Raw genomic sequence first — 16,268 nt, forward strand, 5'->3', positions numbered from 1 at the left:
TGCCTAATCAAAACCCCTCTGAAAGAAATGGGATGACAGCAAGTTTGCAAGCTTGCGGTTGATGATACCCATTTATTTGGATGGTAATGATTAAAAAATATCACAGTTAAAATGTTAAAAACAAACAAACAAGCTTTCCAGTCACTGTAGTGTTACTGATCATCTCTCCCAAAATAAACTCAACACTTACTTTATTGCAGTGAAATTTTGTTTCTATTATATGAGAAAGCAAGGGAAGCAGAATAGTTGGTGCATGTTCTGTACAAGTGTAGCTTTAATAATGACAAGTTTTAAGTCTGAAATTCAGTATATCTAATGTTCAAGATATTCACAGTCTAATTTAGGCAGACTTACTGATTTAATTATTTTTCTATTACTTGTTTATTATAAGGCTCCAAATTTTCAGACGAAACAACTACTTCACTGATGACTGCAAAAGGCCAACATCTAATTTTATGTTTACACAAAGATACCACTATATATTCAAATATTTCAGTTCACACACACACACCTCTCCAATCTTTGCAGTTCAGTGAAGTGTAAACAGTTAGCGTTGTTATTAAAACACAGGTTCTTCATTCACAGGAACAATACCCAGCTAGATTAATAAGCTTTTATTCCTGGGCTCTATTATTCCTCTGCCATTCATTAACATTTCTTCCACCTTGACGGCAATTTAGCTGGCACAGCACCAGCAACACAAGTAGGTCAGCACAAGGTGTTCCTCTGTATAGTTTCACAGGTTATAAACATCCTACCTGTGTTAGCCTTCAGGTAGTGCATTTAAATATTCCTAGTGCCAACTAAAATAATAATGAGAACTCTCCTGGATATTATTGTCCAAGAACTACCCTTGTTTACAGAGGATGGATTCTGTTAAGACTGACAAGGCAGTTTTACCAGAGAAGCAGGGAGCCCTCTGCAGCTCTCCTGGCCGAGCTGATGCCTGAGCTGATGCCTTGGTGCTGTCTCTGTGGGAAAGCCCCTTGCAATCCTCAGCATATCCAACGAGGAAAACATACATACATGTAGAAAAAGCTAGACTGAATGATGACAGTCAGACATTGCATACTATTAAAAGTAATCATAACAGAGATTTCAGCCAGCCAGGCATGCTTTAATCTCAGGATATGGGAAACAACAATAGAGATGTAAGAATATTTACTTTTTTCCCTCCTGTTTATGAAAAAGATGAATACAAAACAGTGGTTTCACAGAAAATGATACTAAAACCTTTGGGCAGATCTTTTGCTAATGTACTAAGACATATTCAGTATTTACAACAACTTGTATACATTAAGATTCTGGCTCTGAAGTTGGGGCATAAGAGTCAAGGGTCAAGATTTCACTGTCTAACAAATGCAATGGCAATGACTTTTTGCTCACTTTCTCTAATTTGTACGCCTTGTCTTATACTTTAGGATTTGAGTTGAGTCAAACTCAAAGCAGGAAGCTCCTTTCTAGCTCCATACTCAACTACACATCATAACTTACAAGATCAAGTGTCAGCACTACAGGCTTAAATCAGAAAGACAGATCACTGGGAGAAAATGTGTTGGATTTATTTTTCTTCCTTTTTTATTTTTAAACATAAAGGCAAATTCTAGCACTCTGCACTGATATGAGCCTTTATATTATGTAAATGAAAATACTTCAAAAGATATAAATAAATCAATGTTTTCAATTCCTTCCTGATGACTGTACATGCTGTTTTGACTCTGAACGTTACATACCCACATTTATGATTATTGGTGTATGGAAAGTGTGTGATATAAGCCACTGAAGAATAATCCCTGCTGTCAGATTGAAAAAAAAAATAAAAGAAAAAGAAGAAGAAAAATGAATTAAATTAGAAGTTGCTAGAAATAACTCACAGGCAAAAAATAAAACTAAAAGAAAACAATAGCAGTAGCCTAAAGAGACATTTTTTCCTTCAGGAATGAATTCCCATCTGCTTTTAAAGAGCAACATGTTTTTCCATTACTGGAGTCACAGCCAAAAACAGGACAATAAAGCAGCAAAGCCACAGGCAAGATTAGAGGGCAAGTGAAGCTGGCTGACAGAGTATCAGTCAAGGTCCCTCTTTTATACGCCTCTGCTGTAGTGACAGCTGAGCAGCCCCCCGCTGTGCTGGCAACACACTTCCCTCGCTATCCGCAGTGAAGAGGAGCTCCTGGTAACTCTGCTGCATAAAAGGTGCCCTGGAAAAGTGAGGGGAAAGGAAAGAGGAGGAGGAGGCAAGTGGTATAGCCAGCAGGCCATGTTCAGCAGCGGCTGTCCCCTGCAGCCTCAGCTTTTTTGGTGAAATTACCACATTTAGCAGTAGCTCCCTAAACACTCATCACAAGGGAGCAGCTCCACCAACTGAGGACTGCTTACCCCATGCACCACAGGTGCTCGTGTTGCAAGCTCTCCATCCAGACGGGCGTGCAACACAAATCAACCCTGCAAAGGCACGGCGAGCATAAATGCAAATCCAAGTACCCCTGTACAGAATCTGGGCAGACAACACCATTAAAACAGTTAACTAAGACTGAAATTAGCTCTAGAGGTCCCTGCACCACAAGGGGTTCAGCAATTACAGAATCCAAACGTTCAGCTCTTTGGATTCAAATCCCAGGTCTGAGAAGCAGGCTAAGTTTTATACCTAAATGTTGCTCGGTGCACACTCAGGGGCTCATTCAAATTCCCTCTGGCATTTTCCCCAAGTTCCTCTAAGGATGGCTGTTCTTTGAGCTGTTTAGGAAGCAGTGTCGACGGTATCCTCCTGAGCTGTTAATGGGTCTGACCTTTTCAGAAACACTAATGTCCCTTCAGCCAGATGCATTAAATCTCCTCTGCTTGATTAAACTATTAGCAAATCATTATCTCACTGAAGGATAAAATGTTCTTTCCCAGATGAGCAAGCCATGCATAAATTTTAGTGCAAACACTCTTCTGTATACCAAGCCCTACATTTTGCATAAACATGCCAATTTGCGACCCCATTTTATATATCCATGGCATGAAAGCATACAGGAGGAACACAGATCTTTTTTGGGTCTCGGCTGAGACAAGACATGATGAAAATCAGCCCGCTTAGGGTGAACAATTCCCAGCCCCATCTCTGCAAAACACGGGAACGGAACCAGATCTTTCTGCAGCGGCTACTGAGGAGAACGGGGAGATGCGGCGCAATGCCACGACACCCTTGTGCCGATGAGTGATTACCCAGGCACTCACACTGCCCTCGTTCCCAGTCTGTCCAAGCACATTCTGCACGTACGAGGTTCTTGCGAGACCGGCAGTAAGCAAAATCCCATGGGAAGTCCTGTGTAGTTAGTTATTTCCTTTCAAGTGATTCATCTCGTTTATACCAAACACTGACACTCGGAAAACACTTTGAATGCCAGGTATTTCCTCACCTTCCAGCCACCTGCGCCAAACACATCCTTGGTGCTGATAAACGTGTGTAGGAAGGTGGTGATCCCTTATTACCCACACTGGATGAAGGCTGAGTCTCTTTTCCACACCCACCCACACAAAAATGTTCACTTTTCAATGAGTGATATAAATTAATAGATCCTATGCATCAATCCAAGAGAAGCTTTGGAGGTTCATCTGAGGCCTTAAGCTTGCTGCGTTTCCATTTGATGGTGTCCTTCATTTTGAAAGTTGCAATTCAGGATAATACTGTGCCCTGACATGAGGATAAGCAGGACTCCTTCAGATGGCAAGGCCATCCAGAAGTGTCCAGCAAGAGTCACTTGAGCCACAGATGCTTTAACTACCAAAGCATATTTTAAAATCATACGATCATACGTTTCTGATAAGACACAAGGTTTTTTTTTTTTTTTTTTTTTTTTTTTTTTTGTCTGTGTGTGTGTGTGTGTGTGTGTATATATGTATCTTAGAAGCTAAAAATTTGAGGGTCCAGTCCCAAGCTTGATATGTTAAACACTTTCAACACCTGCTGAAGTCAATGGGAATTGAACATGCTCTGCATCTAGCATAATTAAGCACAAAAGGAACAAACATCCTCATGCTTAAAAACAAAAACCACGAGCTTTAGCCAAGATATGATTTCCAGAGTCACAGAACCTTTACTCTTGCCTTTTTTTTCCCCTGAAGTCTGTCTTTGTAGGCTGCTACATGTATATAGGACTAGATCCATTGCCCTTAAAAAATGTTAACTAGAAAGCTTTTCCCTTAAGTTTGGAAGATCTTTTCCTTCATGGCAAGCTAGATATAAAGAAGATAACACATTGTAATTTGCCAGCTGTCTTGCTTTTCCTATATCTAAGCCCTCCCTCACCTCTATTTAAGATGCACTTTAGGAAAGAGAGACTGTTTTCTTCCCAATCTCTTAAAGCCTTGTTTACCATCCCACACACCTATAAAGGAATACATCCTCACTTCTTTTGTAGTTGGTGGCTTCCTGTGTGAGAAAGAGAGGAGCTTTGGAAGGTTTTGGTTGGTTTGGGTGTTTGGTTTCTTTTAAATTTGTAGTTTAAATATGTCAGTATTTGATAAACAAGTACATGTATGTTTTGAAATAAATATTTTTATAGTCAAAGGCTTCAGTTGATTAGAGCTAGTGTGCTGCTGCAAAGATACTTTTTTGGCATCAAACGTGCACTCATTTGAGCCAGAGCAAACGTTCATTAGCTTTTTTTTTTTTCCTCTCTGTGTTCCCATTGAGAGTTATTGCAAAGTGAGAAAGATATTTTTTACATTAACTATTCTACTTCGACTAAGAACCAGTGAAAGATTTACAGGTTCCCAGGTTCCCGCTTTACTATTGTTTCCTGTAAGCATGGAAACTGATAATACTATAGAAACAATGTCAGCCTCTGCTTTCACCATGACCTGCTTTCCACCAATTTAAAACCCGTCGGTCCCATTAGCTTATTTTTACAACCACACTTGTCTTAAGAATATTACAATGATATCCAGAATATTTAAATTTTATTATTTCTAACCATCTTTAAACTCAACTCAGCACTTGGTTTCAGTTTCTACCTAAAACCTCCCTCTCTGTACTGCTTTCACTACTGTAACAAAAACATAATCTGACAGCGGCTGACATAATAAAAGAAAGTCCCTCACTCTACCGGGTTTATTTTCCTTTTTATTTACCATCTACTTACTAGAATAAAATATTTCTAGAGTGGTGAAACAGAGTCTTACTCCCTTGCTCATGCCTTTTCACAAAGTAAACGCTAAGGATTTGAGGTAAGGAATGCTCCTTCCATTTCATTTGTAAATTATTTTATTTATTTTTTTTCTTCACAACACAAATCTAATAAAGACATTAGTCTTTGTATATATAAAGGTTGGTGTCCTTCCTCTTGGCCAAACCATGTTCCAACTTTAACCTTTTTTCTATCCTTTAAAAAAAAATTTAGATAATGTATAATTTAAAAATCACATGACAAGCAATTTCCTACCAGATTCTGTCCATGTGATTGTGTTCATTTTTACACAAGAAGTGCTTTAGAATCACAGAATCATTTATGTTGGAAAAGACCCTTGAGATCAAGTCCAGCCACCACCTGACACTACCAAGTCCACCAGTAAACCACATCCCTAAGCATCATGTTCACACAGCTCTTAAATACCTCCAGGAATGGGGACTTCACCACCTCTGGGCTGCTTGTTCCAGTGCCTGACCACCCTCTCTGTGAAGAAATTCTTCCTGCTATCCAATCTAAACCTCCCCTGGTGCAACATGAGGCTGTTGCCTCACATCTTATCACTCGCCACCTGAGAAAAGAGAGTGACACATACCTCACAGCAACCTCCCTTTATGTAGTCCTAGAGAGCGATGAGGCTCCCCTCAGCCTCCTGTTCTCCAGACTAACACCCCCAGTTCCCTCAGACACTCCTCATATGCCTCTGAGGCATACTGAGACTATTGGCATTTTCTACTGTAACAGAGAACAGCAAATAAGCATGAAAAATCTAAACTGATCCCCAAGTGAAAAAGGTAGTGCCCCTGAGTTTTTTGGAAGACCCATCTTCTGTAATGCAAGCTAGCTGGAGTGACATCATGACAGGAAACTAATGAGACCCAAAGAACTCACTTTACTTGCACTTCGTTTCTAAATGCTCCTGTGCTTGTATCTTTAATCATACTTTACAGAAACATGATAAGAAATGAGCCAGATAAAACTCCTCAACGTGAATTATAGGAGTGAAAATGCTCTAGATCATTCAGCTATGATCTGACTGAACAATCTCTGGATGAAGACATCTCAAAACTATTAAAAATAATCTTCAGTTATATAAAGGTACAATTTTGCTCTAAAAAAATGCAGAAACACTAGAATTAATCTTATAAAAGTTTTGAAGCAGCAAGATATTTGCTGCTTTAACCATTTTCATTATTCTCAAGGACGAGAGATTTCTCCTCCATGCCTACCAGAGCTCCTTGCTAATGCTACTGCATCAGCAGAGGAGAATGAGGCCAATAGCACAGCACAGCACAGCCTCTAGCTGAACTGTGCCCAGTGGCAGCTGCCTGGGCATGGCCTTCAGTGGAAATATCCTAGAAAAAAAAAAACAACAGGGGCAAGACCAGCTGTGAATCTTCCACCACTACACAGGAGAAACCCCCTGGCCAGCATGTAAGAGCCAACAGGCTGTACAGTTACTGTAGACCCGTCCGCACAGCAAACAGACCTACCCTGTGCAATGCTCCGGTTGTGCTAACAAGAGGTTGAGGCAGTCCTGGGAAAAGGCAGATGCCTTCAGGGCAGCCAAAGAAGTTGCCAGAGTGGGTGAATGGCATGCTCCTTGGTGTCAATATTGGCTCCGAGGCCAAACCTTACTATTTAGAAACTTCTAAAAACTATTTCTCACTGTCCTGATTTACAGATTTCAGGTATCCATGAAGGTGAGCCTCAAGCATCACTGCAAAGCAGAGCTATCGAGATGCCAGCATGCATTTCAGAAGGACCTGGAAAAAAAGATCAAGTGCAAATCCAAATATTTCTAGAAAGCTGAAGCTTCGTTTGACCTATCCGATTTGTATAATAAAAGCTAACTGTACAGACATTGGTCCACCGATACACTTTTTTTTAAACATTAGACTTCACCTGCACTTGAGAGAAGGGAATTCTAATTCACCCTCATAAATTATGTTCCATCTTCTCTCAAATGAAACAGTGGGAAGTAAACACCCTATTTTGCTATCTCGATATATCTTTACCGTACTCATTAAGATAAACATACATCCAGCAGGTGAATAGAGATAACTGGTCATAAGTGATGACAGGCAAAAATATACACGTATCTGATCTGAAAAATTGCCAAGTTGGAAGCCAGATGCATACTAAACTATCCACTTTACTTGCTGTTTATTCAGCTCATGGTAGGAGGATTCAACATATCTTTACGTGAAACTCCCTATTTATACAGCATCTTCTAGTCACAAAACTAAGCATTTTCCATTCCTTTTGAAAACAAAGGGTATAACAGTGGAATGGGAACTTGCCATTCAACAGCGGAAACTATTTCTAAAGCTGGGAAGCTGGAGACACTAGGAAGAAAAGGCTTTAATGAAACTGGCCACTGTGCGTGCCAACTGTCAAGACTTTTTATATATTCTTCCAAGGAACACTGACTGAGGCTTTTTCTGTGTTTATTCTTTACATCCCAATTATTATAACTCTTTGAATGATGCCAAAGTAAAAAATTCATGAGAAATGCCATATTAGAAACAGGCAGGCTTTTTCCCCTGCAACTAGTCTGTACTTGTACTCAATGACCCATTAACTTATTTTTGGTTCGGTAGAAAGCCAGCACCAAGACATTTGCGACTCATTATCTAAGCTAAGCACAGGAATTCACCACTAGAGCCTCGGCTGACCCAGATCCAAAGGAAATCCCCATATGCTTGGAATTTCTGAAATACAAGCATTACAGTTGTTGCCTGGTAAGAAAACAGTTTCCATACACAACGGAGGATATGTTTACATTTATGTTTTTGGAGGCTTATAACTTGGCCAGAAGCAGGCAAATTTTCCCAGGGCAGCAAAACTCTTATCACTGACATCGGGATAAAAACCTAGTAATGTTTCAAGTCACTACTCTTCAGCACAGAGGCAGTATAGCTGCAACAGTTCCCTAGACCAACATTTAAGCCTACAATAAGAAGTTGATTACTGCCTTCTTTTTTTCTTTTTTTTTTTTTTTCCTTTCTCATTTTAAGATCCCACATTCTGTTGCAAATAGAAGTCCTACACAAAAAAAGTTTTGCTCGCTGCTTTGCCTTTGAAGTCCTACACAAAACAGCTTTGCTCACTGCGTTGCCCCCATTCATTTGTCCCCAGAGCACAGTTCGTCCTGTGCTGCGGAGGAGGAAGGCTGTAGTGGATTTGACTTTGGTCCCTGCCTTTACACAGCTTCCTGGAACAAGCCTGGAGGCTTGTCTGGACACCACAGCTGCACATGGCAAGGTCTGACCCCATTCCTTTGACTTGGAGAAGCACTCACAGCAGTGTCCTCACCAGCCAGAGGTTACTTGTGGGCAGTGCAGCATTGTAAAACATACCACCATTTACGTGGTAGCTAAATGTCTTCCCTGGAAGACATACAGCATAGCCAATGGCCAGTCAGTTGAGAAGGGCCATCAATACCACAGGAGTCATGCAAACGCTTGAGTCACCCCCTCTTTTGAACCAAGCCAAAGGTTTAGCTTTGCCCTTGTAAACAGCACACAGAAAGATGGAGGAAGCTAAGGAAAGCAAATCACATTTTCCACTCTGCTATGGAAAAAGTAAAAGGTGACTATGTAATTAGAGATGGTACGATAATGCATTCACTAGGACTGGCTACAGTAAGGTGGAAACTTTAACTCCAGTATTTCATACCTTTTAAGAGGTCGAGTTGGCAACCTTAATGACATTCTCTGAATTTTTGAAGTAAAACAATTACTTTCAATTAATCAAAATGAAGAAAACATGAAATATTCTTTCATGAGGCACTGCCATGAATAATATTCAGGGACCACTATGCTGACCACTAACTGTAATTACCAGGCAGCAGCATCTGAAGAAGTTTCTCCCCCTACCCAGGACAGGACGTAATAGCCTGACATCCTTTGTCAGAAGCTGACTAACTGACAACAATGAGCTATAACACTAAGTGCTGCTGTGAGCTCTTGATTATATGGAACAGGAAAATACGAGCCTAAAAGTGACCTGTGACTCCTTTACAATTCCCTTATGCTGTCTGAGAATCATCTCTTCTACCTCAATCTGAGTCTGTTTGCCACAATCCTAAATCATAGAATGCAAAAGGGTCCCTCAATAGGGATGTAGGGAGTCCCAGCTGAACTGTGTGGGCAGCTGGGAATATTTGCCCCCATCTCCCTGCACTCATCCTGGCAGCACACCCTTAAAAGAGCTACCCATGACCTTACTATGGCTCACCCTTTCCCTGGCAGCAGTACTCTGATGGAGATCTTGAAAGAAAAACAAAATAAACAAACAAACAAAAACACAAACACAGGTCTTATTCTGTTTTCTGAGCAAAAACACAGAAATCATGGTGTACTCTGTCAAACAGTCTTTCTTATAATTCTCCCCACCACTTAGAGTAGACTTAAGGAATGATACTTGGATGATGCTCTATTGCAGTTTTAAAAACACCATTTTGTGCATTGACTCTGTGGCCACGACTATACAGAAAGCTTTACCTCTGCTCCTGAATATCTGTGTGTGTGCTGAACGAGCTCCACCAAGCAGACTTCCTCACTGACTGGCATAGACCGAAAATTAAGTTTGAAGATCTCCTCGCGAGTGGCTGCATCTGGCAATGGCACATAGATAATTCTGTCTATTCTTCCTGGTCTCAGCAAGGCCTGCAATGAAAATGTCACAGGAAAAGTTATAACAAATGACACATCACATCAATAAAGTAAAAAAAACATAAGTTGATTAAAAACAATAACAAAAAAACACACAACAATTTCAGCAGAAGCAAAGAACTGCACAAGAACAATCAAGCTTATGTGCACAAGGGGTTGTTCTCTTATGCAAAAATGAATCAATCACTAAAAAGACAGTAATGCTATTCAGCTTGTGAAATATCAGTTTATGGAAAAAAGGCATCATAAAGGAACTATAGTCATTTTCCTAAAATAATAATTTTAGGCTTGTTGCAAGGTGTGCTGGAATGCTAGGACTTGGCAAAAGGACAGGTGGCAATGGACATATCCCAAGTTCAGATCTTCAATCAAGACAACAAGCAGAGGAAAAAGAAATTGAAGTAAAGCTTACATTCTGTATTCATGTTGATTTATCCCACATTATTAGTGCTGTATACAGAAGAGCAGATTACTCTGTCAGGTTTTCACACACAGTAAGGTAATGATAAACAGAGGCCAGAGATATTTCAAAAAGGGAAAGGAAAAAAAAAAAAAAAAAAACACAAAACAAAACACCACAGACATGCAAAAGCATTGTAGTTTAACACCTTTTGGCATCAGGTTTGGACTGTCAGAAGAACCCTTCTGTGCCACAAGAGTTGAAAATTCAATAGTTGAAATTAATAGTTACAAGGTAAGGCCCCAGCTTTACAGCCTCATATGTGTATATGGGATGACGACCACAAAGGGCAGCTTTAAAGGGTTCAGGCTGGTCTGGAGGAAATCTCTCTTCTCTAGGGGAGAAGTGTGGCCTTGTGGCAGGTCATTGGGGAGGCTGCAGAAACTCTGTCCTTGAGGTTTTGGAGGCTTGGCTTAGATGAAGCCAAGCCCTCCCTGGCCTGTACTGATGCCCTGCTGGGTGAGTGGGGGGGCTACAAGGCCTCTGGAAGCCCCCTTCAACCAAGCTGCCTGTGATTCTATGGTTTCTGGACTGGCTCAAAAAGTAAACGTTATCTATATATAAAGCAATTATATCTGATACGTAGGAGAAGCCAAGCTCTTAGATTTATGAGATGAGAGGAAGCTCATGTCCCTGTATTTCTAAAAATCTCCAAGATTTTTTAAAAACTGTCTCCAGTAAAAAATAAAATAAAAATCCTCCCAGTCTTTCCTACTTGACATTTGACAAAAAAATGTGCATTGCAAATGTGCATAAATAGTATTTAAAAAGTATTTTTAAAAACTAAACAATGTTTATAAGATTCAGCATGTAACCTAAATTGTTTTTATGTTATGGTTCTCCCTTGGGCAGAGTAGTTTGAGTTCCAGATGACTAGAGATATTGCATGGCTGTCCTGGGCTGTCAGCCAGTAAGTCTTTTCCCAGCCTGATCATGTCAGTGAAAGTCATGCTGAAAAAATAGTAGGAAAGAGCTTTCCTTCCTGCACAGCATTGATCAAGTTAACACCCTTCCTAGAGTTTCTTTAAAAAGACTGTTGTGGTGCTTCAGAGTGGAAAAATGTATCCTGAATGTTAAGAGATGTCTTGTTATTTTTAAAACAGAACGTGAAAACGTTCAGCAGAAAGTGCACAGCTCTGAGTGTTTCATTGAGCTAAGCAGCAAAAGAGCAAGGCTCCACAGGGAAGCCTAAAGGCCCGTATCTAGCCCAGTACCCCATCTCTGGCAATGGCCAATGCTGGATCCCTTCAAAAAAAGAGTGAGAAGCCAGCCAGCCACCTTATCAGACAGTGCTGCTTGCCACAGCACTCTTGGTATAGCCACTGAGCAACTTGACACACTAATGGTAGCTCAACCAGTGTGTAATTTGGTGTCTAAGCCATACATTTATCAGGATGTTGCCATTTTTTGCCAACAAACTTGAAAGAGAAATTTACATGCTTCAAGACTAGGCTTGGAGGGAGCGGAATTATACTGCAATTGCATTCTGCGTGCTCTTAAGGAAATGCCCATAGCAAATTCTGTTATTTAGAAGAAACATGAAATGCTCACAAGAATACAGTGGTACACCTCTTTTAAGTCGAAGCAGGTTTAATCAGGAAGCCTAGATAATTAGAACATTTTCTAGAGACAGCTTAGCTCACACTAATGAATGACCATGGCTGCGCAAGGGGGACAGAGAAGTGTTTGATGGAAAGCAAGTCTGACCAGCTGGGACCGAGAGCTGGAGCTAGCAGCTTTCTGCTGAGATACAGGCTCTTAACAGGATGCAGCACCCAATCTTACAAAGCACAATTGCAGATGTCAAAAAATTAATATATTTTTTTCCTCAGTTATTTAAATTGGGTTTCCTCCAGTTTGTCCCAAATGCTTTGTGTTTTCTATATACAGTCTTAGTTGGAGGCCCGAGTTTAAAACATGCTATCATTACTTTTTGTTACAGTCAGGCCTAGGGACCTTATCCAAGACAGCCAGATGTGCTGGGAACCCTACAAAAAAAGCACAAGGCAGCCTCTGTAGCACTTCCTGCTTAAATAGACATAGACAAAAAGGAGGGGAGAGAAAACATTTGGTAACCTGACTTGAGAGAAGAGTCAAATTTCCGCTTACTTCCAAACAGATTCTGCCGAGAACTGGTCTCTACCAGCCCTCATGACAGGACAGGCAGATGGGGAAACCTGGAAGACCCTGGGCACTGCCCAACTGCTCCTCGCTTCACTGTTGCATTGCTTTTCCCTTGGGCAAGCTCCAGAGGAGCTAAGAGCAGAGGGAGAGGCCATGGGTGGGCTGCAGAGCTGGTGTGCTGCCCGCTGGTCTGAAAGCACACAGAGCAATGTCAAACCAAGGCCGTTCTTGTTTGCAGGCCATCATCTCATCCTTCTGGGCTAGATGATGAGGCCTTTGATGTCTGTGCACTGTTTACTGACATTTTCCTTTTTTGCTCTAAATAATGCAGAAATCAGAACTGAGCTGCACATAGAGGTTGGCACTAGGGGAATAAGATCTCTTTCTTGATGTTTTTGCGCTCTGTTGAAGTTTCTCTTGGAGGAAAACGAGCTCCTTCTATGTTGCTTAGCGAAGCCTATTGTAGCATTTGGTGCCAACATCTACAGTACCTTTAACACTGAGGCCTTTATGGAGGGTGGCACCTTCTTCCTCAGCACCACTTTATCTGCAGAAATAAAGGAGGTGTTTGGAGGTGGCTGCTCCCAGTGCTATGACTGACAGGCCATTCAGGAAGACAGACTTTCCATCTTGCAGCTTGCTCATTGGAAACAGCACAGGGAGCGACAAGCACACCCAGGTCACCTGAGGACCACCCCACCACCCTCAAGGCGCAGCAGGCACGGTGGCATGGGGACCCACCACTGACAGGAATTGACCTTCATTGCTGAGCCGGAGGAGGAGAAATTTGGCAAGATAAGGTGGCAGCAGCAGCAGCAGGAGTGAGGCTTGGCTGTCTCTGCAAGAGGAGAGGAGAGGCAGCTGGGGGAGGGTGAAGAGTTGAAGCGGGGCTGCAGGTTTGGGCAGATATGAGCTGCTGGGAGTACAAAATTAACTGCTTGCGGCTGGGAGATGCAAAACTGATTTGAGGCTAGGAGCACACAGAAGGTGGGAAGTTGATGGGGCCAAAATTAATTGATGTGTGCGCAGAGCTACATAATTCACTGATGTTGAGATGTGAGGGTTGCATAATTTATGTAGGCCAGGAAAGGGCACAAAATTAAGTAGTTGGGGTTTTGGTAGAAACCAGAACGCTTCATACCATTAAGCAATTCTTTTGCAAGTTTATGTAATTTTTTTGTTGTTACCACAACAGTTATGAAAGGGGTCTGAGTGCCCACACATTGAAAGATTACTAGTAGTAAACATACACAATATTCTTCAGGGGATCAACAGGGTTCAGGAAAGTGAGATAACCATCAAGTAATACGTGGTATCATCAATAGTAAAAACACACTTTAATTAAGAAGAAACTACTGCCCTTTCAAAAAGAAATGATTAAATTCTTTAGTAATTAAAAGAGAGCATTACTTCCAAATACAGCATTGGAAAAGATAGCTGATTCAAAAATGTGTATTTTGTGTGCAATTATGAAGTTAATTATTTCAGGAAAGAAAACTTAAATATGTAAAGCCAAGGAAATATTTGTGGTTCCTGGTAAGAATGGACTAGAATTAACTTCAGGGCTTTGCTAATTTTCTTCTTCTTTTCCTTTTCCTCTTTTTTTTTTTTTTTTTTTTTTTTCCCCATGCATAGTTTTTTCACAGAACGCTTACCCATTTCAAGAATGACATTGTCAAACAATGCAGAATTGTACCACTGACAGAAGCATGCACAGATGATGAGCTTGGGCTGGGATGGACAAAAACGCTTTCCTACTGACAAACTTCTTCAGCCACATCTACACTCACCACAATTTTCTTGATTGGATCATATAAGAAAACTACATGGATTAAATATAATTACAAAAACATAGCAAACTGACACAATTTTCAATAGCAAAACCTTACTTGCATAGCAAAGCATATGCTGCAGAGGAAGCTGCAGACTGAGGTGTGTAAGGGAGCAAGTAGGTTCAGCAGGTAACGGAAGTACACCTGGAAAATTAATGTTACCGCGTGTTGTTCTCTGCTGCAATCAATCTCCACAAGTAGGAACAGATTTTTATATTAAATTTAAGGCTTTTCCTTTCAAGTACACACTTTTTTTTTTTTTTTTTCTCTCTCTTTTTTTTTTTTTTTAATACAGGACCTACAAAATGCAACTAGAAGTTTAATCCTGCCCTTATAATCCATTGGGATTAGACCACAGATGAAAATGAGAAAACTGGAAATAACAGAGCAATCTGTTTCCTTTGTAACTAAACCCTTCCAACTTGAATTAACAATTGCTATTTATGAACCCTGGTTGTGGTCCCTACTTAACACAAACTCCTGAATATGAGAGGTACTTTATAACATGTAATCTAATTTAGTAATGCAAATCTTTTGACTTTCATCATTACACTATTTGAACATATGTAAAGCATTTAGAAGTAAGTTCCTGTAGTCTGCACAAGCCATAACTGTTTGTGAGATCCTTTCAGTGTTCCTGCCCACATGTTCGGACAGATGTATTGCAAGTGGGGAAAGTATTGGGACAGGAGAGACTCTAAGGAAGTGAATTTGTTAATAACGATGAAAGGGCCTTCCTGCTCCATCATATTCATCTCTTGCAGGACTGGAGTCAGCTCCCATGATGGTGTTTCTCCTACCATTTCAAGGCTCACCTCCGTGCCTAATATTTTCATTCTTATTCTGTGCCAGGTGAAGATCCCAGTGCAACAAGCCAGGAAGTGCTTCGCACTTCATGATCTTCAAAAGTTTCAGGTAAGGGAAGCTCATCCATGCCATTCATTAGACATACTGCTGGACTCTCTTTACAACTATGGATTAATTAAGCAACATTAGAAGGTGCTGAGGGGAGAAGACTGGCAAGCGAAAATGTTTGAGTATCACTATTAAAAACTATAGCCTACTGGAAAGCCAAATGTTATTGTTCTACAAGGTTTTTCTTCCCTCTCCATCTAGCACAAGCTTCTTCAGGAGGCAACCGTGAGCTCCTCTGTTTCAGGTGACACACTTATGTGCTGTGTCACAAGGATGGAGTCTTGTCATTACAGGCTCCTGAGTCAAGCGATACTGCTTTTTTCTTGCCAAGAGCCCCTTTCCCCACACTCTTCCTCCTCCCCACTTTCCTCCTGTGCCAAGGTCTGTCACCACCTTCAGCACATGCCAACATCTCTAACCAGTTCCCCTCTTTGATGACTTGTTTGTTGGTCACCACCCTTGTACGTCTCCCAAGATTTGTGCAGATTATTCTCTGTTCTCATTACACAACATCTACAATTGCACTTGGGGTGGAGTAGTTTGCGTCTTTAACCTACAGTATATCCACTATTTTAAAAACTTCATTTGTGAACAGATTTTTATTGGATATTATTGAAGACCAACTCCTGAAAATGCTGCATTTTCCTATTATCAGTCCCTATACAAAGACTTTACCTTCTGCATAGATTTCTAAAAATCAGGCTATACAACCCTTCTGTCATGTCAGTCTTGCTCAAGACCTGGAGCATTGTGCAAGTTGACAAGAAAAGACATGATACGTTTGACAGCAGGTGTTCAGGAAGAATGCGCACTATCAAGTGGCAGTGAGCACAGCAGGAACATTTTACTCAGGCATAAACCATAAGTACTAATTAAAGGCAGAGAACAAATATATGGTTTGATATGCCGACAAATAGTAAAACAACTTGAACAGGGAAACAGTTTATATCATCCGAGTCAAAACCCAGATGAAGCGATACAGGGAGTTAACCATCTGAAAAATAAGTATGCAACCTGTCCTTGACTGTTAAGCAAATGCCCCTGCTTGCGTAGGATTCATCTACTTGCTTTTCCTATCCTCCAG

At 40.8% G+C, this 16,268-nt stretch overlaps 1 protein-coding gene across 2 annotated transcripts in view; it reads right to left on the minus strand.

Moving 5' to 3' along the window:
• LOC309877489 (ATPase family gene 2 protein homolog A-like) overlaps positions 1-16,268 on the minus strand; it is a 159,669-nt gene that overhangs the window by 27,269 nt on the left and 116,132 nt on the right. For both annotated transcript variants that reach the window (XM_082758827.1, XM_082758828.1), the window contains one exon: positions 9,683-9,847. In XM_082758827.1, the coding sequence (XP_082614953.1) occupies positions 9,683-9,847 (165 nt within the window). The remainder of the gene's footprint in view (positions 1-9,682; positions 9,848-16,268) is intronic.

The sequence above is a fragment of the Aythya marila genome (assembly GCF_965140915.1).
Source record: "Aythya marila genome assembly, chromosome: 4".
NCBI lineage: Eukaryota > Metazoa > Chordata > Aves > Anseriformes > Anatidae > Aythya > Aythya marila.